The 24,518-nt window shown below is 48.5% G+C and overlaps 1 protein-coding gene across 5 annotated transcripts in view; it reads left to right on the top strand.

The window, feature by feature from the left end:
* Positions 1–159: 159 nt before the first annotated feature.
* ADAM11 (ADAM metallopeptidase domain 11) overlaps positions 160–24,518 on the top strand; it is a gene marked incomplete at its 3' end in the record, with an annotated part of 84,861 nt that continues 60,502 nt past the window's right edge. For 3 of the 5 annotated variants that reach the window (XR_014212798.1, XM_082194832.1, XM_082194833.1), the window contains exons 1-2: positions 4,063–4,523; positions 5,887–6,104. Coding sequence is in view for 4 of the 5 variants with exons in the window: in XM_082194832.1 (XP_082050958.1) it covers positions 4,457–4,523; positions 5,887–6,104 (285 nt within the window). Of the gene's footprint in view, positions 618–3,745; positions 3,909–4,062; positions 4,524–5,886; positions 6,105–24,518 lie in introns of those variants that run through there. The other 2 variants (XM_082194830.1, XM_082194831.1) reach the window with 2 other exon arrangements.

The following is a 24,518-nucleotide window of genomic DNA, read 5'->3' as shown; positions in this document are numbered from 1 at the left end:
GAGTTTTTAAAAGTTCTCATTTCCTGACCTCACATAACAACATCTTAAATGTCACAATAGCTATCCTAACTTTTAAATATATACTTTAAGGTTTCCTTTGTCTCATTTCTCTTTGCCCCTCCCCCCACCTCTCTCTCCCTCAGAATCGCAAACTCATTTCCCAACTGCCACACTCCCCCAGTCACTCTCTTCACTCCCCTATTGTCAATCATTTTTCCACTAACATTTCTGTCACAAAACCATCTTGCGGCTCAAAACCAATCAACTACCCAACCCCATGTAACACCTGGCAACTTTTGTGGCGGGCATACTGATACCCAAATGTCAAAAATGCTATAACGCGGCCCAGCTTTTGTAGAGGTCTCCCTCAAATTGTGCTCGCCTCAGAATTGAACGCTCTGCTTTCCCCCCTCCATATCTTACCTCCTGTAATTAGAGATAACTGTTATGCTATGTATGTAGGTTGAACAGAGTAAAAGCCTCATGGGTGGAAATTAATATTTCACCCTGCTCACAGATTTTGACCAAAAAAATACAAGTTTAAATCATTACAGGAGAAATGTATCCTTTCAGCAGGAGTGTCACGGCAGAACGTACAACATGAGCATAAAGCTGAGGTAACATTTGACCCAAATGTGCTTAATGCAGTGGATCCACCGGAGATCCAGCGAACGCTTGTATTCTGTGATGCACAACGAGCTAATCCCTAATTTAGAAAGGAAATCAGGTTTGGGGGAAATGCAGAGCTCAACAATAAATTTCAGACGGTGTTTTGCAGGCCTGCTGCATGCAATATCAAGTTTTCCACATTGGATCTTCCCTTAAAGTTAATCCACATGGATTATTAGACACCCACATGATCTAAGCCTTGGGGATCCAAACAGATGATGAAAGTTGGTGGTATGAAATCAGAGTGAAGTCATTTACTTTGTTTTCACAGCGCCCTGTTGTTGCCTCTTTTTGGAAAGATGTTGAAACTAGAATGAATTTTACTTTTGGATAGCACTTCAGAGAAGTTGGCCTACATATCAGATAAATGGAGACCATGTGAGGGGGTGGTTTAGCAAAGCCGTGCTGAAAACCTAAAAGAGTAATCTTGAGGCACTGGAAATCTAGGATGACACCAAAGATGGAAGGGCTGGATGTATGATCCGCTGCTGCTGGCTGCTCATGAAAAGGTTCTCTGAGAGATGGGGGCTTCAAACAGATTTGGGATGGATTCATAGAACAGTATGCAGATTAGCACTAAGGAGAGAGATGGCACACAAACCAGTATTTCTGAGATACAAACTGAGTTCACCCCCAAAGGTACACTCTATTGTCTCCCGAGACAGATGGATGCCAACCAAAGATTAATAAGAATATTTTAAATTTTCCATTCTAATTTTTGTTTCTTTGGGGAAGTGGAGATGGGTTATGTTTGGGCCAGTGGGGAGACTTGGGTGGGTGTTGGGGGAGTAAGTTTGAAAGGTACTGCATGCTATACGAAAAGTTATCAACAAGCAATTAATAAACACACAATCATGTTGTGGTTTCTCACATGTCATATTGCTGCACACTTGCAGCAAAAAATGGAAGTCTTATAAAAGCCATTCTTAGACAGAACCTTTGCATTTTAAATGCCCTGCACTTTTTAGAAATGGGCCTGCCACAACTTCTAACGTACTGAAACAAACCAGGCACGTGTGGTGACTTGTAGAATAGTAGAGTTGGAAGGGATCCCAAGGGTCATCTAGTCCAACTAGATGTTCCATACGGGAATCAAACCATGGTGCTAATAGTCAGATACTAGTAAACTGGCAAAAGGTGATTGAGGAGTTAGCAGGTTTGGACTCTGGCTGGAAAGATATGATAAGCCATGAGTTCCACTGGGCCAGCCACTATCTGAGCCTAGACTACCTGATGGCGCACTATAAAGTGAGGTGCTTTGCACTCATGTTTACCACCCTGAGCAGGTACAGGGTGCTGTACCTGCTGACATTTATTCTTCTTTGGAAAACGTTTCAGAGCTGCAGCCTGTATTCCCACTCCATTACATCATTAAGGATGGACTATCCCTTAATGGACTATCCCTTTTCCCAGTAGTGATGTATGGAAGTGAGAGCTGGACCATAAAGAAGGCTGATCACCGAAGAATTGATGCTTTTGAATTATGGTGCTGGAGAATTGATGCTTTTGAATTATGGTGCTGGAGAAGACTCTTGAGAGTCCCATAGACTGCAAGAAGATAAAACTGATTCATTCTTATGGAAATCAGCCCTGAGTGCTCACTGGAAGGACAGATCGTGAAGCTGAGGTTCCAATACTTTGGCCACCTTATGAGAAGAGAAGACTCCCTGGAAAAGACTCTGATGTTGGGAAAGATTGAGGGCACAAGGAGAAGGGGACGGCAGAGGGCGAGATGGTTGGACAGTGTTCTTGAAGCTACCAGCATGAGTTTGACCAAACTGCGGGAGGCAGCGGAAGACAGGAGTGCCCGGTGTGCTCTGGTCCATGGGTTCATGAAGAGTCGGACACGACTAAACAACTAAACAACAACAACATCCCTTAATTAATGGAATATGTTAGCCCCCATAGTGCCCAGAATACAGATTACACCAAATGTTCCATCCTACAGTTATAAATTTGTGTCTCTGAGCACGTGCAAATTACCTTTCCCTCTTTACCACAGAGTATCAACAGACTGCCCCTACCCTGTTTGGATTGCACAGGAGAGGGTACGCCTAATAAACCGTAAATCTCACCACTTAAGAAATTTAAGTACTACCATAGGAGGTTGGAGAAGGAACTTTGTATTGTGCATTCAATTTAGCAACATTTGATTTGTGCTATTAATCGAGAGACTGTCTTATCCCTTATACACTCAGTGGATTGTTGTGGGAGAGTTTCTCCTGCAAGTTCTCAGAAGCCTGCTCAGCAATAACTCAGAGCAGGGCTTTCAGTGTGGCTGCCCCTGTTCTGTGGAACAGGATTCCCTGGGAGATACAACAGACCCCCACTATCTGCACTTTCTGGAACCACCTGAATACATTTTTGTTCCAACAGATGTTCCAAGCTGGATAAATGGGTCTTAACCACAAGTGTCTGATTTGCATCATTTTAATTTTAAATGTAATTGCTGTTTTTATGTTGCTAACTGTTTAAAAATATTTTTTAGTGTACATAGCCTTGTGGTGGTTGCTTAGAAGGCAATTAATAAATTGATGATGATAATAATGATTTCAGTTCACTGCCGGACTTCCTGAACCTATTCAGGTGAACGTAGAATTCGATCAGAAGGTAGAACCTAAAGCCATTTAATTTGTCCCCTGATTCCATTCCCATGCTTCAAGACTGGATCTTCTGTCTGCCAACGCATATCTAATCAGCCCACACAACCCTAACCGTGGCATATAACAAAGAGGTGCTGTTGAAAAGCTACCTGGCAGGAGACTTCGCTCCTCAAGCAGGTGAACAGAGGTATATGCTTCAGGAGAACATACGCACACTAGGCTTGCTTACCAATTTGGCTTGGCCCTGCAATTTGTAAGTACATGAGGACCATGCAAGACCACACCTGATTTGACTGACCTGGCATCAGCTACCAAACACTCCCCATTTCTTCTAAATAGGTCATCCTTGCTCCTTAATCCCAGATACGTTGAACGAAGGGGATGAATTCTGGTGAAAACTACAGGTTACCCGGTAATGATGGTAGGCACTCTGCATATACTCAGAGGCATACTTCCTCTCTTCCATGTTCCAGTGCTGAATCTCTCAAATCCATCCTGGGACCTGAATCAACCTGAGCTCCTGGCTTAATCTTCCTGAAAGAAGAAATAATTCCATGATTTTGGAGTGTGTTTATTCCGCCTTGATTTCCACCAGAGTAAACGGGTCTGATTTGCCTGTGTGCATGTGCAGAGAAGGTTAGTGTGCACACCCCCTGCTTCCCCCACCCCCTGCTTTTTGCTGGTTCCTGCTGCCTGTCCATACAGAAAGAGAGTGGGGGGGGGGGAGCGACAAGAGACAGCTCTTCCATGCTAAAAAGGCAGGAGGGAGGGATCTTTGCAGCTCACGTGTCCTTTCTCTCCTTTGCCTCCCCCCTCCCCAACTCTCCCCATCTCTCTCCCTCACATCATGTTAGACTCTTGTATCCATCACTGCAGAGCCAGGATGGAGAAATTTCCGTATCCTTCCTGCCCGTTCCTGGCTCTTCACTGGTTTTGATTTTGCCTCTGCAAAACATTCTCGTCTCTCTTTCCTCTCCGCTCCTCTTCTGACCACCTTCCTCCCCTCAGCAACAATTCCGAGGAGAAAAAGAAGAAAAAGAAGGAAGGAAGGAAGAGGCAAGGACCAGGGAGCATCCCAGACTTTCAATGCAAAGCAAAAGAAGAAAAAGAAAGGGCACTGAGAGCTGTCTTCCTCGCATGCTGTACCAATCGGTGCCAGCCCTGATTCCGATTATGAAGGCATTATGAGCTGCCCGCTACAGAACTGGGTGTTGTTGACAGCCTTCCTCTCTCTGCTGCTTTGTCATTCAGGTGAGGGGAGCCTCTCTTAGCTTTGCCCCCCCCACAACTTTCCCCAGTCCCTTCCTGAATTGCATTGGGGCAGAGGGCATCATATGGGGCGGGGAACCCGGGTACCAGCAGGTTGGAGCTAACAAAGGAGTGGGAGTTACAATGCATGCATCTCTCTGAGCTAACTGGGAGCAGCACCATGTTGCACCACCGCTGCTCCCCTCTCCCAAATAATACAGGGTTGCTCCACACCGCCTTTTTGAATGGAGCCCTTGGTGGGTGGGGGGCAGGTGGGTTGCAATTTGTTGCTTGTAAACATTCCCCGAGTTTGCTGGGCACCCCTTCCCCACAGTCCCATTTCTACACCCACCTCTACCGGTGCTGTGACTGCAGTCTTTTCTGCTGCATAGACACATTTTTCTGCAGTTCCTTCCAGCCCTAAGGTGGAGATGGTTGAGCAACAGCTGGGGTGGACGGCGAAAATATCTTGTCGGTTCTGCCTGGGAATGGCAGGGATGGAAGAGAGAGTTGAGGGAAAGGGGGGCTCCTGATATACACAGCTTGGGCGCACATTTTAGAGGGGATGCGTGGGTTTGGATCAGACTCTGATCACAAATGTATTGCCAAGTGTTGTTGGCCAAAAAGGATGGGACTCTGACCCCCCAAACTGCTTGGGAACAAGCCCAGGCATCTATCTAAATAGGTGTCTATTTATGCCAGGGCTCCCTAAGCATGTGAAGAGTACATTTCTATCAGCACAGAACAACCAGAACAGTCCTGCACAGATCCAGGATTTGGGGACAGGGCATGCCATTCAAGGCATGCGGATTCTAAAAATGCTTGAGCCCCAGCTCCCTTTCATTTTAAGAAACTAATAAAACCACTGATCCAGAGATGCCCTTACAGGGAGTATACCCGGGACAATACTATGCCAGCCTATCCAAGGCAATGTAGATGAATTAAATGCTGAGATGGTTGGAGGAGCTCCATCTAAGCCCTTGTTCCTTTGGTATGTAGGCCTCTCTGCAACATGTTGAATTTATTTTGTATCTTCCATGGCTTGATCTGATGAAAAATTAGCCCCACAACCTGTCCCGGGACAAACCCGAAGTCTGGAAAAGAATGCATCTACGCCTGATTTAGAATAGCTTTCCTTCCCCACCAAGAGACCTCAATCAACCACCATTCCCCTCTGCATCTCTTGAGTTTATAAGTAAATGCTTTCGGATCAGAAAGGGTGACCCGCAGGCTGGCTGCAGCCCCTCTGCCCACTTTAGCTGCCCCTCTCAGAAATGAAGCCCCAGTTCATCAAGTCCTCCCTCCTTTCCTTGATCGCACCATGATGACTGGTTTGCGTTTCTTTTTTCCCCTTTCCTTGGAGTAGGTTTTGTAAAAGCGGATACGCAACCTGGCGATTTGCGGAGGAGGGTCCCGAATGCCGGCTGGCGCAAAAGATGGGGTGTTTCGGAAATCACCCACCCCACCAGGCTAGTAGGACAGAGTTCTGGGGGAGAGGTCCAAAACCATCAGCTGGACACCAGGGTCAGAAAAGAGCCTGGCAGCAGCGGAGGAGCAGGAGGTGGCGGAAAAGGAGAAAGCCCTGTAAGTGAACCCTGCCTCCCCATTTCTCTTTCTCTCTTTTTTGTTAAAGGAAGACATTGTCCTAAGGCTCTTCTTAACATTATAGCAGGTGTGGGTGTGGGTGGGGAGAGCAGGCTCCAAGCTGTTCTGTGAAGCCAGATGGTATGCATACACAATGGTTGGGTGGCAAGGGCTGCTTCCAACTTTTTAATAAGATACTGTTATGCAGTGTTGGTGACGGAACAGAGCCGCCTGGCCTCTTGGGCAGTTGGAGCATTTGTCCAGGAAGTTTGTGAATAGCCACATGTGCTATCTCGGTTGGCATTCCCCATTGCCCTGAGAAGCACTTGCCCATCTGGCTGTAAGGAAGGTGAGAGTGGAGTGTGCTGCTCCTTTCCTAGAAACCAGAACATGCACCCAGGCAAACAACTGCGACATCCTTTCTGCCCTTGCCCCCACCTGTATAGAACAGGATACATATCTAATTCTTCTCAGCTGGCAGCAGCTCTCCAGGATTTCCAACTCTCTGGTGCGATGTAGAGGGAGATCAGGCTGCCCCCCTGGTCTAGATGGAGGGGCAAAATTGGGGCAGATGGTTAGCAGCGCGTTAGCTACTGGAAGGTCCCAAGGAAATGAGGGTTCACATATGTGGTGATCACATGAAAATGACAGAATGGGTATTCAAGGAAGGCAATAAATATTGCAGCCCCAGCAGCCTCCTTCCTTTGAACAGGAAACACTAGCATTTATGGCTGATCTTGATCTTTCCATCTGGTCCCTTGAATTTTGTTTTGGCTAGTTTTACTTACTGTTGCCAAGGATTCCTAAAACAATATTTTTTGGCAATTGTAGGTAAGCTTTGGAAACTGAGTACTACATCAAAGCAGAATGCTTCACAAGTTCTCAACTCCTCTACACAGGATAAATAGGAAAAAGCTGTGAAAGACTGAAATTGTTAGATAAAAGCAGAGCTTCGTGCTCTTTTTTGAACTATTGACTAATATTATATTGGCTATATCTGAGTTGCCAGATAGCTTGGTTCTAAGGGTTGTGTGATAGCTGGGTTCCAAGGTTGTGCAAGTTCATTTTAAGAGCATAATAAAATAAAACTGCAATCAGAAATTGTAAACAGAGTACAGTGGTATCTCGGGTTAAGTACTTAATTCGTTCCGGAGGTCCGTACTTAACCTGAAAGTGTTCTTAACCTGAAACACCACTTTAGCTAACGGGGCCTCCTGCTGCTGCCGCGCCGCCGGAGCACAATTTCTGTTCTCATCCTGAAGCAAAGTTCTTAACCTGAAGCACTATTTCTGGGTTAGCGGAGTCTGTAACCTGAAGCATATGTAACCTGAAGTGTATGTAACCTGAAGCGTATGTAACCCGAGGTACCACTGTAGAACAATATTTGGATATACCATTCAAGTCTTAAAACATGGCAACATGAAATGCTGCAACTGTAAATGTCCTGACTTAGAGCAGAATTAGAAATCTCTGCCCTGGTTTCTATGTCACAGAAAAAAGGGAAGCATGAGGAGTCAGAGAAAATTGATGGGGCTGGGGGGAACACGTATGCAGTAGCTTTCAGGACCCCGAAGCTCACATCTCACTTTTAACTCTAACCTCCCAAATCGGGCCAATTTGGATTTTTCATGTCTTGTGTGTTACTTATTCCACTGTCTCACTGTCTAGACCTGCCTCTTCACACACATCAAAGGCAGATCTAGGGGAGCACGATCAGTTTGGTACCACCAGCAACGACTTCCAAAGGAAGATTTTGGCATTGCACAGGGCACCACTGAAATTTGAGATGCCAAGGTCTGCCACTGTGCCCGCACAAAAACACACACCTTCCCTGTTGGCCTTATAACTTTCTGTGCACATCTTTTCTTTTTCCTCTCTTGTTGGAAGATGCTTGTGGCCCTGCTGGTTTTGGATTTTGGGTGTGTGTGGGGTTTAGGCAAAATCGTGACCTATGTGTTGGTTGCAGTCCCCCAGCTGAAGATCAAGGATGCAGAGGGGTTGGGGTTGGGGAGGCCCAGGGAAAGGCCAAAGTCAATTCTCAGTGTAGCACTGCTGTTCCTCAATAACAGGAAACCTGATTTGGTATGGATCCCATTGTAAGCCATTGGAAAGTTTAAATGTATTAGATATGGTGTGGTGAACCAGTGGCCCTCCAGATAGGACTACAACTCCTATTGTTCCTTCCTACTGGTGTTGGTAGCTGAGGCCGATGGGAGTTGAAGTCCAACAACATCTGGAGTGCCAGAGGTTCCTTGCCCTTCGCCTAGATAACCTTCCCATGTACTCTAGCTTAACAACTCCATATTTCAGTGCTAATTTCATTGACCCCTGGATATGAAACTCTTCACTGTTTGCTTTTCTTCTAGCACTCATTATCTTTTTTGTGTCTGCTGCTCTTTCTTTCTTTCTTTCTTTCTTTCTTTCTTTCTTTCCTAACTTTTGCATGGAGGACTGGGTAGCAGCTGTGATAGAAAATATAACCTTGCAAACCTTGTTGCAAATCACTTTGAAATTACCAGTGGAGGGGGTGGAAGAAGTTTGCAAATAAATAAAGCTGTAATCTTAACCCCTCTTACCTGGAAGGAAGCCCAACTGAATTCAGCAGGAGTTTTTAGAGCAGACATGGTTAGGATTGCAATGTACGTCTCAAAGTACAGAAGTTCCAAGTTCTTAATGCTGTTTGCAGGCAGGCAAACAGCAGGGGAAAGTTGCTGCCTCCATGCCCTGCTTATGAGGTTTCCTTGTTGCATCTAGTTGTCCACCACTGGAAAATGATGGCTGGATCTGATCTAACATGTTGCTATAATCCTGAGCTACACACAATTCACTGCCACAAGACCTATTGATGACAACTAATTTAGACTGCTGCCGGATGACCTATTTATTGAACATTCAACCTGACTTGTTTGCAGGGAGATTAGGTGATGTTGGCCATTTAATGAGCATTCTTTCTTGTTTCCTTTATGGGGAGGTTAGATGACATTGTGCCAAAGCAAAGCAAAAACTTCTACGTTCAGAAGCTAGCTAGTTAGCTAGCTAGCTAGCTGGGGTAGGGGGGCATGCTGGGGGGGGAAGCATGCTGGGGGCTGGCATCATTCCCTACTGAGAGCTTCATCACTGAAATCTTACTGACACCACTTGATTTATCAAAGCAATTCTTGCATTCTTAAGGAAGGAAGAAACTGTTGGTTTGAAACCACAGGACTTGGTGCACACACACACCCCACCATGGTTTTTAGGGGAGCTGTTATGCAAGCAGTACTTTGCTTTGCACCAAATCCTCCCACGAAACACACTTGAGAAATAGCTTGTCTTTCTTGCAAAGAATAGAGACATGTTAATGGGTTTATTTTTAGTATAGGTTGTTAGATATATCAATATTCCAACTAGAACCTAAGGGGGAGGATAGTACATGTTTTGTGTCTCAAAAACCACATTTCTCATACTGGTTATCCTCCAGCCCTGCCCCACTTAAAAACATTTGCAAACCATTCTTTCCCTTCTACGTTTGGGTCTCCTGATCTTTTTTTCACATCTTTTTCACTGGAAACAGTTTTAAAAAAATCTCTTTTTCTCTCAACATATGGAGTTGCCAAGCCACTCGACTACAGAATGAATCCTGGAGTTTGTTTGGCTCAGCCTTCCGCGAACAGTGCAAAGATGCAAGGGAATTAAGAGGAGAGAGCAGTGGAGACTTATAGACAGCCAAACAGAACTGAACGGCTCCTGGCTCCTTTTAACAAGAGGGATTCCCCCCGCCCCACCAGTAGCTCTGCTAGGAAATGACAGCTGGCAGCCTTGGATCTCAACAACCCCCTCCCCCAATGGGGCAGAGGCTGGAGATTCAGAGGGCAGAACATCTGTGGAACTTTCTGGCAGAATTCAGAGCCTTGGCTCCCTTCCCTGTGCAAAGTGGCCTTTTTGCAAAATCTAGTTGTTGTCCAGAGATCTAGGCTTTTGGTAGGAGAGTCATTTCCTCCTACGCCAACAAATGCAAGTTAGCCCCTTGATTTCCATGCCTCTGATAGCTGAGGTCCATTTTTGGAAGTTAAAATTGGAATTACCCTTTACTCTTTCACTCCGAAAGGTCAAGCACTATGCAAAAGGCATAGCCCTTAGAGGATTCCCAACTTCTTTGTTTCTTTGTGTGTCACTGTTCTGGGGATGCTTGAAAGGAGGCAAACTCAGATCAGTGACCCATACAGAGACCCAACAGGCAGTATCCTTCAAAGGCAGGTGATTTTTCCGTATCTCTGCATCAGATCAAAATTATCAGGTCATTCATTTCTTCTGGATTCTGAAGAGCTATGGCAGAATCACCCAACCCAAAGCAGGCTAATTGAAGAAGGCTAGGCCTGGTCAAGGGACGCGGGTGGCGCTGTGGGTTAAATCACAGAGCCTAGGACTTGCCGATCAGAAGGTCAGCGGTTCGAATCCCCGCGACGGGGTGAGCTCCTGTTGCTCGGTCCCTGCTCCTGCCAACCTAGCAGTTCAAAAGCACATCAAAGTGCAAGTAGATAAATAGGTACCGCTCCAGCGGGAAGGTAAACGGCGTTTCCATGCGCTGTTCTGGTTCGCCAGAAATGGCTTAGTCATGCTGGCCACATGACCCGGAAGCTGTACACCGGCTCCCTCGGCCTTTAAAGCGAGATGAGCGCCACAATCCCAGAGTTGGTCACGACTGGACCTAATGGTCAGGGGTCCCTTTACCTTTTTAGGCCTGGTCAATAAATGAGACAGAGATGCAGAAGTCTGTAAGTAGGTGTTTGGGAGTCACACAAATATTTTATTAATATCTCATTGGGAGTACATTTCTTCATGGCACACAGTTTATGGCTTAAGGCCAAACTAGATTGAGATGTGAAAGATCCAGGATTAGATCTCCCAACATTTCTACCTCCGTTTTTTCCTTAAAAGAAGTTTAAACTTCAGGGCCCCTAAAGTAGAGTTTGGGGATCTTCCTGAAGAAGGAGCAATATCTGTCCCAGCCTGGGCATTGTTCAAAAAGGGTGAGATTAATACAGAAATAAAAATGGCATCTAATGCCATCTAGTTGGTATCTTGGGGTACAAAATTTGATGGGCTACACCCATGCCATATATTTAAAGCACACGGCTTTACTCAAAGAATCCTGGGAACTGCAGTTTGTTAAGAGTACTGGGAAGTGAAATGTGTGGTAAACTACAATTCCCAGGGTTCTGTGGGGAAATCCATGTGCCTTAAATGTGCTTTATATGTATGGTGTGAATGTGACCTTGGGAATCCAGGCGCAAGAGACTGCCTCTGCCTTTGAGGAAACATTAGCAAGGCACTATTGAGAATGGGGTATTGTTAGTATAGGCACTGTAAAAGACTTGAGTGAAGCACAGGCTCATGATACAGATTTGGATGAAATTTGCATATATGTCTCCTTCCCTGTTCCATCCAATTACAGAGTGTGCCTCTGGGCAAATTAAGATGGTGGATAACTCAAGTCTTATGATAAAACAACGGCTTCTTAAAAAGATCAAGTTTTAAAAAAGGGGAAGATGCAAGAAATCTGGGGTCTGCCGCAAAAGATTTTGGGTTCTACCTTCCTCTGCTGCCCAACAACACCCTTGATTGTGAAGATTCTCTCCCTAAAACAGACCCTCCAACTGTCTCCCTTTTCCAGGGACAGCCCTGGATTTACAAAAGCCATCCTGGTTTCTGATTTGATCCCGGAATGTGCCACTTTTCCTTAGGACATGCTTAATTTCATTGGAGAAATGTTGGGGGGTATGGCGTTATGAGCCAAGGAGATAAGTAACTATACAACCCTTAGAAGACATCTGAAGGCAGCCCTATATTGGAAAGTTTCTTAATGTTTAATTATGTCTTTATATATGTTGGAAGCTGCCCAGAGTGGCTGGGGCAACCCATTCAGATGGACGAATAATAATAATAATAATAATAATAATAATAATAATAATAATAGGATGTCCCTATTTTCATTGGAGTAATGTTGGGAGGTATGCTAATGTCTCCCACACGCTTTCCACTCAGAAAGTTTCACCTGTAAATGTTTCCAATCTACTCTTCTCCCACCCCCACCTTCAACCCTCTTTAACGGATTCCATTAAACTCTCTGCTGTAGGTGTATGCAAGTGTTAAACTAGATTAAATGGAAGGCATGTAGAATATCTCATCCATAATGAATAAGATAATCACTCAGCCACGATGGAAGCAAAGGTAGAATTGCTTCTGGTGGTGGATTGCTGGCTGGGGCAGGGTGGGTGGGGGAGCCCAAGGTGCTGAGCAAGTGTGATGCACAGCTGACTGCAGCGGGTGGGCGGTTAAAACCGCAGGTTGTCCTTTGTGATTTTCAGTCCCTCCCCACCCTCCTCCAGGTGGTAGCTAACTCCAGAACAAAATCTTTGCATTGCCTAGATAAGTGAGTGGGAAGATTGATCAGGCTGGGCATGGCAGGATTCTGTTCAGATTCCTCACTGTGCATGGTACCATTTTTGTGTCCCAAACACTTTGACAATCCTTTTCCTTGTGACAGCTGCCCTATGGAATTTTTTTGGGAGGGGTGTGGGGGCTGCACAGGCCTCCATCCCACAGAATGTGAAATTGTTAAGTTGTGGGTGAACCTATCAGACGACACAGCGATTTGTCAAACAGCTCTTGTTTATTCACAGGCCAGAACAGAACTGGGCTGAAGGGTTCAGCCAGCCTGCTTATATAGAGCTCCACTAGAACGCAACAGTAATCACTTTCTGTAACTATCCAATCACTGAACGTCACTTTCAATCCCTTATTTGCATATGTGGACCTGAGTGAAAACTATCTACAGTATCCCCCTGCTGGCACAGGGTGAGAACTTCAGTACATAACAGAAATGATAAGGTAAAGGGACCCCTGACCATTAGGTCCAGTCGTGACCGACTCTGGGGTTGCAGCGCTCATCTCGCTTTACTGGCCGAGGGAGCCGGCATACAGCTTCCGGGTCATGTGGCCAGCATGACTAAGCCACTTCTGGCGAACCAGAGCAGCGCAAGGAAACGCCATTTACCTTCCCGCCAGAGTGGTACCTATTTATCTACTTGCACTTTGACGTGCTTTCAAACTGCTAGGTTGGCAGGAGCAGGGACCGAGCAATGGGAGCTCACTCCGTCACAGGGATTCAAACAGCCGACCTTCTGATTGGCAAGCCCTAGGCTCTGTGGTTTAACCCACAGCGCCACCCAGGTCCCAATAGAAATCATAATGAAGTGGAAATGCTTCTGGGCATGTACTGAGATTGCTTCCATTCTAGCTAATTAGTCTGGAATTGCCATGCTTCGCTCACTCACTGTTTACAAAGAATGCATTTGACGTTGTTGCAAAACAACTGCATCCCAGTGTTCATAGGAGCCAACGCCTAGGGGCTGAGGTCCCTTTCCCCCCAATAAAATATTTGAGGTGGCCGAGCTTCCCAAAAGTTGATGGGCATTGTCATTCAAATGGTGTGCATATGCTACATCTTGCGATTGGTTGTGCGAGGCAAGGGTTACCTGCCCCCAACATAGTTTATTCAAGTTGGCACCCCTGCCAATGTTGCTTCTCATCTTTTTCATATCTGATTTTTGTTGAAGTTGTTTGCAGTGAACCAGCAGCCTGTTCAGGAGTGAGAAAGCACTACTGTGGTTTTTCAAGAGACATTGTGTCTTTAATTAAAAGCTTCTGCCTCACATATTCCTGTTCAGCATGGCCGGGGGAATTAGTGATGGACTGTGACTTCATTCGTCAGCTTCTGTTCCCTGTTTTGTGGGGAAGGATTGAAGGGGTGAAGACTGAGAGAGCCAGACGGGAGCCATCTTATCTTGTACCCCTACCAGGCAAAAGGCCATTTTCTATTCTCTAGAAGAGCCAGCTAAGAGCAAACCAGGTCTCTGTTATATTTTGCAAGAACAGCAGTTGCATGCTTGTGGTTAGGGGAATTTTGCATGTACTAAGCTATTTCTGAGAAACGAGCCCCTGACTAACACAATAACAGGATGTTGCCCACCACGAAGACCGCAAGACCCCGGAGATGGGCTCTATTTAGAAACCACAGCCCATTCCCAGAAATGTGTGGGCTAGGGGCTCATTTACTGGAAATAGTGAAGAGGTCAAGCAGCTTATAAGCCAGCAGCGCCATCTAGTGATTAGTGCAAGCTTGAAACCGAACACGGCAGCCACCAATCTGATTGGTAGAGCTATAATGAATATGCAATAGATGGGGAGGGGTAAGGGGCTGAACTATGCTTAGCAAGAAAGGTATATAAGTAGACCACCCCCTTTGAAGGGTGGGCATTTTTTCATTTTACTGAAATGCACCCTTTTGCTTTTGTCTGGCAAAACCAAATAAAAACTTTTTCTTTAAGAAACTTTGCTGCCTGATCTTTACATTCTTGGTCTGAAAACCGATGTCCCTTTCATTTGGTGCCGTGACTCGGATCCTAAGGACCTTAAGTCCTGACCAGGAGGCAGCTCCCTTGCCCTCTGGGCAGGGACGGCAGGGGGCCAACAGACCTCCTGCTTCCAAGGCGCCCACCGAACTGTTTCTTCGGAGGAGGACAGAAGGCGACTTGACCCTCTGCTGTCTGCATCCTGGAGGAGAGCAACGGATTAAAGAACCGAGGTTCCTAGGTCTCAGAATCAGCCGGCAGTGGGTGAGTAGATGACAACGGGTCCCGATAGGGTAACCTCCTTATTTAATAATTAAGGAGAAGGGGGGTCCTGATCACACCCCCAGTGTGTCTGGACAAAGGGGGAAGGAGTGTCCCCCTGGCATCCAATCACACTTAGGTATTAAGAAGAGGTAAAAGAGGGTTGGAATTGCTGGGTGGTTAGTTGGATTGTACAACGTCTGGCGAAAGAGGCACTCTTGTGCACGTATGTTACAGGGTGACTGTATGAATGAATGGGGCCGGGATTTAGTCATCCCTTGGCCGCGCGGAAGTAGGATTGTGCATTTCTCTGTCCGGGCGACCGCGACGAGTCACAATCTGCAGCAAAAGGTGTATGTTTGGAAAGAGTGACACCGTCCGGAAAAAGTCTGAATTGATTCTGTGAGTTTGTGAATTTTTGGTGTGGTGACGTTGTAAAGGGCCATACTAAATATGGGTGGGGGTGCATCGACCGGGAATGTTACTCCCCTTCAATGTATGTTGAACAACTTTAAAAAAGGCTTCAGCGGAGACTACGGTGTCACTATGACACCAGAACGCCTAAGAACTCTGTGTGAATTAGACTGGCCAACGCAAGGAACGGAATGGCCGTCCATCGGCACCTTTGACCGGTCCCTGGTCGCCAGTTTATGGGGAAATATCATCAAGGACCAGGGGGGACATCCTGACCAGATCCCCTATATAGACAGTTGGCTGAGTGTGGTAGATAAAACCCCCCCCTGGTTGAAGAAATGCAGGACTGAATATTGCAAAGTCATGGCCCTCAGGGCTGAAGTTAGGGGCACAAAGTCAGGAAAATGTCCCAAGAAACCCATTTACCAGGGACCCGAGGCTGAAGTCTTAGCCCCACCGCCGTATGTTCCACCGACCGTAGTGGCCCCCTTAGGAGAACAGGGACAAGCCCCTCAAGTCCCCAACGCTCCACCATTGCCGCCGCCCCAATATGTTCCAATAGGCGCTGAAGGGGGAAAACCTGCCCCAGGAGAAGACCAGACAGAACCCAGTGATCAGATCCTAGAAGAAATATATCCCCACCTTAAAACCTTGAGGGAAGAGGCGGCCAAAAAGAGGACCAATACCGTCATGTATCGAGACGCTGTAAAAGCTTATGGCCAGGCCCGATACAAAGCATTGAGCTTGTATATGAAACAATGTAAGGCCGCTGCAGAGGCGAAAGCAGCAGTAATGACCCCCCTTCGCGTGGTTTATGATAGCCCGCCTCCGGCGCCTGCAGCAGGAGCAGCCGACGGCGATAACCCGCCGCCACCGCCGCCCCAAAGAACATTTACCCTTCAATATGTTCCTTTTACCACAACTGATTTGTTTAACTGGAAGACCCACACCCCGCCATTCGCTGAAAAACCCCAGGCAATGTTGGACCTACTGTCCTCTATATTTGCAGCCCATGAGCCCACCTGGCCAGATTGCCAGCAATTACTGAATACCCTTTTTACCTCGGAGGAAAGGAGGAGAATCAATACCCAGGCTTTGGAATATTTGAGGGATCAACAGGTGGATGAACAGGAATGGCCAAATCGGTATCCCCTTGCGGACCCACATTGGGATCCAAATAATGCAGACAGCCGTACCACCCTAACCACCTACCGAGAAATTCTCCTACATGGAGTACGTAGGGCAGCTAAAAAACCCACTGACCTGTCCAAAGTTTCGAGTGTCCTGCAACGGCCAGACGAGAGTCCTGGCGACTTCTTGGAACGCCTGATAGACGCTTACCGAACTTGGACTCCCTTCGACCCCGAAACCCCCGCACATGAGTTGATGGTCAATGCCTCCTTCATTGGACAGTGTGCAAAAGACATTAGAGTAAAAATTCAAAAACAACCCGGGTTCCAAGGCATGACCAGGTCCCAACTCATGGCCATCGCCCAGAAGGTCTTTGAGCAGAGGGGGGATGTGGAGAAGAAGGAGAAAAAGCAGTGGATGAAGGAAAAGGCAGCAGTGATAGCCGCGGCAATCGCGCACCGCCCAGGGAACCGGGAGGTCCGCCGCAGTCAGTCAGAGCCCCGCAGCCGAGGGGGAGGAAAAAAATCAAGGCTTAGGAAGAAACCAGTGTGCGATATGCAAACAAGAGGGCCACTGGAAAGCCGAGTGCCCCCAGAACCAGCCAGGAAGGATGGGAGGAGGCCGAGGACGGGAACGCCGGGGCAGGATAGTGGAAGGAAGATACGCCAGAGGACCAGACCGGACAGACCTTGTGGGTCTGGCAGCCATGGGCGACTATGAAGACTAGGATGGACCGGGTTCCTCCCTTGTAGGCACACAGTCAGCCTTCTCAGGTTCCCAATCGGAACCCATGGTCAAAATCAAATTAGGGAACCGACTTATCAATTTTATGATCGATACTGGTGCCCAATACTCAGTCTTGACTACTCCCCTTCAACGTGAAAGCCAGAGAACAGTGAACATAGTGGGGGCCACTGGCAATTATTCAAGAAAACCATTCCTACAACCCTTGGACTGTCAGATCGGGGGGCGTCACCTGACCCATCAATTCTTGTACATACCTGAGTGCCCAGTGCCCTTGTTAGGAAGAGACGTCCTCTCCAAACTACAGGCTCAAATTACCTTCACCCCCAAGGGACCCGAGTTGAAATTGCCCCCACAGGCAAGTGGCATAATGTCAGTTACAGTGCCCAGAGAACATTCATGGCGATTTCTAGCAGCATTGGCCGCCGAGCCCCAGCCAGTCTCTGCGAATGATCATATCCCGAAAAACCTTAAAGCGCCACCTGGCGTCTGGGCTGAAGACAATCCTCCGGGATTAGCCATCAATATACCACCTATCATAGTCAAATTAAAGCCTTTTGCAACGCCAGTATCTGTAAGACAGTATCCCTTGCCACGCCAGGCAGTGGAAGGAATAAAGAAACATTTAGACCGTTTACTTCAGTATGGGTTACTCAAACCGTGCCAATCTGAATGGAACACCCCTCTACTGCCAGTTAAAAAGCCTCACACCAATGACTACCGTCCAGCACAGGACTTAAGGGTCGTCAACCAAGCCACAGAGACCCTACACCCCAACGTGCCAAACCCATATACCTTATTAAGTCTCATCCCACCGGAAGCCACCTTCTTCACCGTTCTAGACCTTAAAGATGCCTTTTTCTGTTGCCGCCTGGCCCCTCAAAGCCAACCCCTTTTCGCCTTCCAGTGGGAGGATCCAGTGACCGGCACAAAAGGGCAACTCACTTGGACGAGACTTCCCCAAGGGTTTAAGAACTCCCCCACTCTTTTTGGCACAGCATTGGCAAAAGACCTGGCGCGGTACAATTCCGTGCCTGGCCACAAGGTGGTGCTCCAGTACGTTGATGACATCATTCTTGCGGCAGTGGACTATGAGACTTGTAGGGAGGGCACCGAAGAATTGCTCCACCTGTTGTGGGAGGCGGGATACAAAGTTTCCCGAAAGAAAGCTCAATTATGTCAGGAAGAAGTGAAGTATTTAGGTTTTAATGTGTCGCACCAGCAGAGGGCACTGCGCCCTGAGAGAAAGGAAGCCATCTGTTGCATGAAGGAACCCACTACCAGAAAACAGTTGAGGGGTTTCCTAGGAGCAGCAGGCTTTTGCAGAATCTGGATCCCAGCCTTCAGTATTTTAGCCAAACCCCTCAATGAAAGTACTAGAGGAGGAGAAAGAGATCCCTTTGAATGGGGACCGGCCCAACAAGAAGCCTTTGAGACTATTAAACGATGCCTCATGGCCGCACCAGCCCTGGGTTTGCCAAATCCCGGGAAAGCATTCCAATTGTATGTGCATGAACAAAACGGCGTAGCCGCTGGGGTCCTGACTCAGAGGCTAGGCAGTTGGAATCGGCCCGTCGCCTACCTCTCCAAACAATTAGACCCCACAGCGAAAGGATGGCCACCCTGTATGCGGGCCGTGGCCGCCACCGCCACCATTGTAGAAGAAGCAGGCAAGTTCACGTTCGGCCAGGAGATGCATGTGAATGTGCCCCACTCCGTTCTTACCCTTATGGAATTCAAGGGGAACTATTGGATGACCAACCCCCGCATGGCCAAGTACCAAGGCCTGCTGTGTGAAAACCCCAGAATACATCTACGAGTTGTCAATACCCTCAATCCAGCTACTCTACTGCCCTTGCCTGACACAGATACTATAGAACACCACGATTGTCTCCAAGTGATGGATGAGGTTTATTCCAGTAGACCGGACCTGAAGGATGAGCCGCTGAAGAATCCAGACGTTGTATACTACACAGATGGTAGTAGTTTCGTCCTGGACGGCGTCCGGAAAGCCGGGTATGCTGTAGTGACCAATGAGGAAGTTGTGGAAGCAGAACCTTTGTCCCCCGGCACCTCTGCCCAAAAGGCCGAATTGATTGGACTAACCAGGGCCCTGCAATTGGCAGCTGGATGTAAGGCTAACATCTACACAGATTCCAAGTACGCCTTCTTAACCCTGCATGCGCATGGAGCCCTCTGGAAGGAGCGGGGCTTGATCGGAGCCCACGGGAAAGCCCTGAAATACGGTCCAGAAGTTGAGACCCTACTGGAAGCGGTATGGGGTCCTGAAAAGATTGCCGTGATGCACTGCAAGGGCCACGGGAGAGGCAGGGACACGGTCACTAGGGGCAACCGGAAAGCAGACAGTGCGGCTCGGGAAGCAGCTTTGAAACCTCCACCAGCACTCCATGCAGCCCTCATCCCAGAATTCACTCCAGACGACGTGGAACCACGCTACACACCTGAGGAAAAGCAGTGGGCACGCCAGGAAGGAGCGACGCTCCAGGAAGGATGGTTCCGTCTACCTGACAACCGTGTGTTTGTGCCCCAACATCTGGCTACCGTGATTGTGAAGAACTACCACGAGTCCACTCATCTAGGGGGTCCAGCTGCCAGGGCGCACCTTGGGAGACTTTTCTATATCACTAACCTTGCTCAATTAGTTGCTGCTATATCCCAGAGGTGTGTCCTGTGCGCCAAGAACACCCCCAGACAAGGCCACCTCCCTCCTCCGGGAGTACAACACGTTGGCTTTACCCCTATGGAAAGCCTGATTGTGGACTTCACTGAACTACCATCCGCAAGGGGCATCAAATACCTGCTTGTGTTTGTCTGCACCCTGACGGGCTGGACAGAGGCCTACCCCACTAGAACAGAAAAAGCTCGGGAGGTGACCAAGAAACTATTGAATGAACTCATACCCCGCTTTGGCCTCCCCAGAAGTATTGGCAGCGACAATGGGCCGGCCTTCATTGATAAGGTTGTGCAAGAAGTATGCAAAGCGCTGCACATTAGATGGAGGCTCCACACAGCGTACCGACCCCAGAGCTCAGGGAAAACCGAACGCATGAATCGCACCTTGAAGACCCATTTGGCCAAGCTGACACAAGAGACAGGACTATGCTGGATAGATGTCCTGCCCCTTGCTTTGTTTCGGGTCCGGAGTGCTCCAACCAAGAGACTGAGACTATCACCCTTTGAACTTTTGTATGGCAGGCCACCCCCTTTCGTCAGAGACCTCCCCGCCAGTTTGGGCCGGGTGGGAGACCATATTACCCAGGAACAAGTGCAATCCTTGTCCCGTGTGTTTGCTTCCCTTTCCAGGTACACCCTCGAGCGCACACCCTGCAGTCTCGCTGAGCCGGTCCACCAGTTCCAGCCAGGGGACTCCGTGTGGTTGAAAGAGTGGAAGCGCGACCCTCTCATCCCGAAGTGGCGAGGCCCGTACACCGTCCTCCTCTCCACTCCTACCGCGGTGAAAGTAGCCGAGGTGACTCCCTGGATCCATCACACACGTCTGAAGAAGTCTGAGGGTGTCTGGACGTGCAAAAGCAACCCTGCTGACCCTCTGAAATTGACTCTCTCCAAGAACCCTTGTGTCTGACGCCACCGGAAGCGCGTCAGGCCACGGGCAACGGTTCCTGCGACGGATCATCACCTTGCGTCTGACGCCACCGGAAGTGCGTTAGGCCACGGGCAACTGTTCCTGCGACTGATCATCACAAAGACTTTCACAGAGACTTTCCCCTTTCTCTATTCTGTGCCTACCGTTTTGTTCTATGTCCTATCGTCCTGACCCCACCGAGCCATACCAATCCTTCTGGCCTGCTGACCTCTGCTACGAGTGGTTCGTCCTACCGGTGGTAAGGGACGGCGTCCTTGTCGGCTATTGGGAGCGGGGGCCTCACAGGGCAGCGGCAGTGAGGCATCCCACTTACCCTCTGTGGCTCCTTGTCCACGACACGTCCCAACGCACGTGGGTATTGCTCCTACGCGAAGTCGAGGAAACGGTCGAACTCTATCGAGTTTTCGCCCGCTCCTGTTTTGGAGGGGAGATATCCCACTGCCTAAGGGGGGGGAGAGCACTGGACCGGGGAGGTGGAGCACAGTACCAACCCCATTTGGCATACCACGCCCAGACCCTGACCCGGGTGTTGAAGGAATATTGGCTCAGGTGTTGAATGGGAGGGAGCTTGACCCCGGGGCGTATTGAGATTGCTGAACAAGTACCCGTAAATCCCGCAGCCCCACCTGTGGTTGTTGTGGTGGCTCGAACCTCCCAAAATCCCAGAGTAAGACCTGAACTAATAGGCTTGGTGACCCCACACCCAATACCTGTGGATGTGGCAGGATATTCTTGTGGCTGCATAAGGGTTGCCACCCCAGGGTTTCAGCCTACCTTCGCCCTGGTTAGAGGCCACGTGGGCGACAACCACCCAATAGGACCAGCAGGCCGGCAGACAGTACTCCTAGCTTCAGAAGAATCCAGACCCTGGTATAGGCCCTGGAACGTTAGGGGTCCTGAACTAGCGGAGCTCCTGGACGTTGCATATCGCCAGGCCCAGGAAGGACGCTACCGCTGGTATCTTGGCAACTAGGTACAGAAATCTCACCGCATGCAGAGACGCCCTTCCCCGTTAGAACCCTATCACGAGGACTGGTCAGCACAGCAGTGTTACAAGTGGTTTGCCCGGCCAGTAACCCGAAGCAGCTTCTTTTTGCAGGAAGGAGCGTTCAGGTGTGGCCACTATACATTTACCCTGCGCCAACACACCGTTCTTCCCTTGTGGCTGGTCTACAGAGCTTCAGAGGCTCAGGAGTGGGCTCTTAGGCCCTTCGGCCTCATCCGGGGAGTGGGCCCCTTTTTCGAAACTTACAGGGTCTACCGCCACCCCCGCAGTTCCCAAGGCCTAGCAGTGTTCCACTTCCGGACAGACACCTTTCCCTGGGAAGAGTGGGAACGCTACGTGTGTGCACGCTGTTCACGCCGTAGCACGGCCAGAAGTTAGAAGCCCCATGCCCTGGCCTTGGTGGGCCACCCTCCTTTTTGCTTGCGGCATTGCCATTTTTGTAGGATTCCTGTGTTGGTGGTACAGTCCCCTGTTCTGCGGTACTGAACAAGATGAGGAATCAGGTCATCCTCTGGCTCCTATGGGTCCTCACCTCGCAAATGGCCACGGGGTGGAAGGACAATACCTTCCTAAACATGACAACGGCGGTAGCCAAGAGCCTCAATAGGTCAGAATGTTGGGTATGCGTGCACGTCCCCATGCATATGGGGCAGGGGATCCCCATAACGGGAGTACCTTTCTCTATGAATGCAACTTCTTTTCTACGTCTGCTGATAGGTCCATGGCTGAACGTGTCCGACATAGGTCCATGGCTTAACGAGTCCTACAGAGTTCCCCGACACCACATTTGGAGCCTTGACAGGGTCATAGAGGGAGGCCCGTGCATCCACAGGAGTATACCACCTGTGGACAGTGCCGTTTGGAAAGCCTACTACAGGAACCATACTCCCCCTGACGATTGGTGGCAGCCAGACATTCCAAGCGAGGTTTTTGTGGGCACTCACTCAGGGTGTACTTACATACATAATGTGACCCGCGCTAAACAGACCTTAGACCACCCCTGGCACTACAATGCCTGGCCCCTTGCCACACCAGGGTGGAGAAAGGGATGGTTTTGGCTTTGCGATCACACAGCTTACAAGACTTTGCCTCGCAATTGGTATGGGACCTGCACCTTAGGAACCTTGGCCCCAGGGCTCACACTCCATGACACCTTCCCGGGAGTGGCACGCCCCCGCTACCGCAGGGCAGACAACCCCCTGGTGGTCAGAAACACCGGCTTTCACTCCTTTATGAGAGCGTTTTTCCCTGGCCTTGGAGTTTATGAGGTAGAACGAGCACTGGTCAATATTTCAGCCTCACTGGAGATCTTTGCGGCCTCCACCGCAGATGCCTTAACCTCCCTGCAGGAAGAGGTAGCACAACTGGCCCTAGTAGCTAACTCCACGGCTGATGCCCTTATGGCCCTTCAGCTGGAAATCAGGCAGATGGCCGCTACCACCTTCCAGAACAGGATTGCTTTGGACTACCTACTGGCCAGCCAGGGAGGGGTTTGTGCCTTTCTGAACTCCTCCTGCTGCGTATACATTAACCGAGACCAACGCGTGTTGACAGATATTTGGCGCATTAGGGAGTTAGCATCCATATACAACCAAAGTAAACGTGTGGAGAATGATGTTGAGCGCATTAAGAAGCAAGCTGACTTGTTCCACAAGATTAGTCAAGATGGTACAGGTCTTCCCAGTATTTGGAATTGGCTTACCTCTTGGCTCCCAGGATGGTCATGGTTAAAGGAGATTTTACTTGTGGTTCTGGTTTTCTTTCTTATTGTAATCGCCTTATCATGCTTTGTACCTTGTCTTATTCAGATTGTACGCCAAATGGTGAGCCGCTCAGTTAATGCAGCAACACGCACACAGGTTCTGGCTCTCTACGATTTTGCATCTATAGGTCCATCAACCGAAGATGAGGAACCTTGACCTGGGTTCTGCATCTTCGGGATGGAAAGGGGGGAATGAAGGGGTGAAGACTGAGAGAGCCAGACGGGAGCCATCTTATCTTGTACCCCTACCAGGCAAAAGGCCATTTTCTATTCTCTAGAAGAGCCAGCTAAGAGCAAACCAGGTCTCTGTTATATTTTGCAAGAACAGCAGTTGCATGCTTGTGGTTAGGGGAATTTTGCATGTACTAAGCTATTTCTGAGAAACGAGCCCCTGACTAACACAATAACAGGATGTTGCCCACCACGAAGACCGCAAGACCCCGGAGATGGGCTCTATTTAGAAACCACAGCCCATTCCCAGAAATGTGTGGGCTAGGGGCTCATTTACTGGAAATAGTGAAGAGGTCAAGCAGCTTATAAGCCAGCAGCGCCATCTAGTGATTAGTGCAAGCTTGAAACCGAACACGGCAGCCACCAATCTGATTGGTAGAGCTATAATGAATATGCAATAGATGGGGAGGGGTAAGGGGCTGAACTATGCTTAGCAAGAAAGGTATATAAGTAGACCACCCCCTTTGAAGGGTGGGCATTTTTTCATTTTACTGAAATGCACCCTTTTGCTTTTGTCTGGCAAAACCAAATAAAAACTTTTTCTTTAAGAAACTTTGCTGCCTGATCTTTACATTCTTGGTCTGAAAACCGATGTCCCTTTCAGGATAATTACTGGTTTCTTTTCATTTTTGCTATGAGAGAAATGAACAGGAGACCAGTAATTAAAGACCCTCTCCTGAGAAAAAAGAAATGGTAATTAATCAGCAACACTGCACGGAACAAGAAGATAGAAAACAGACTGAATTTGCAAAGAGGAAATCGCTAAGTAATGTTGCAGGGGACCTTTGGTGAGCAGGAAAGGGATTCTGGCTATGGGGAAAAGGCATTGCTGGGCAATATAGTGCTA

Source organism: Podarcis vaucheri (genome assembly GCF_965113315.1).
Source record: "Podarcis vaucheri genome assembly, chromosome: 13".
Classification (NCBI taxonomy): domain Eukaryota; kingdom Metazoa; phylum Chordata; class Lepidosauria; order Squamata; family Lacertidae; genus Podarcis; species Podarcis vaucheri.
This window is presented reverse-complemented; position numbering and strand designations above follow the sequence as displayed.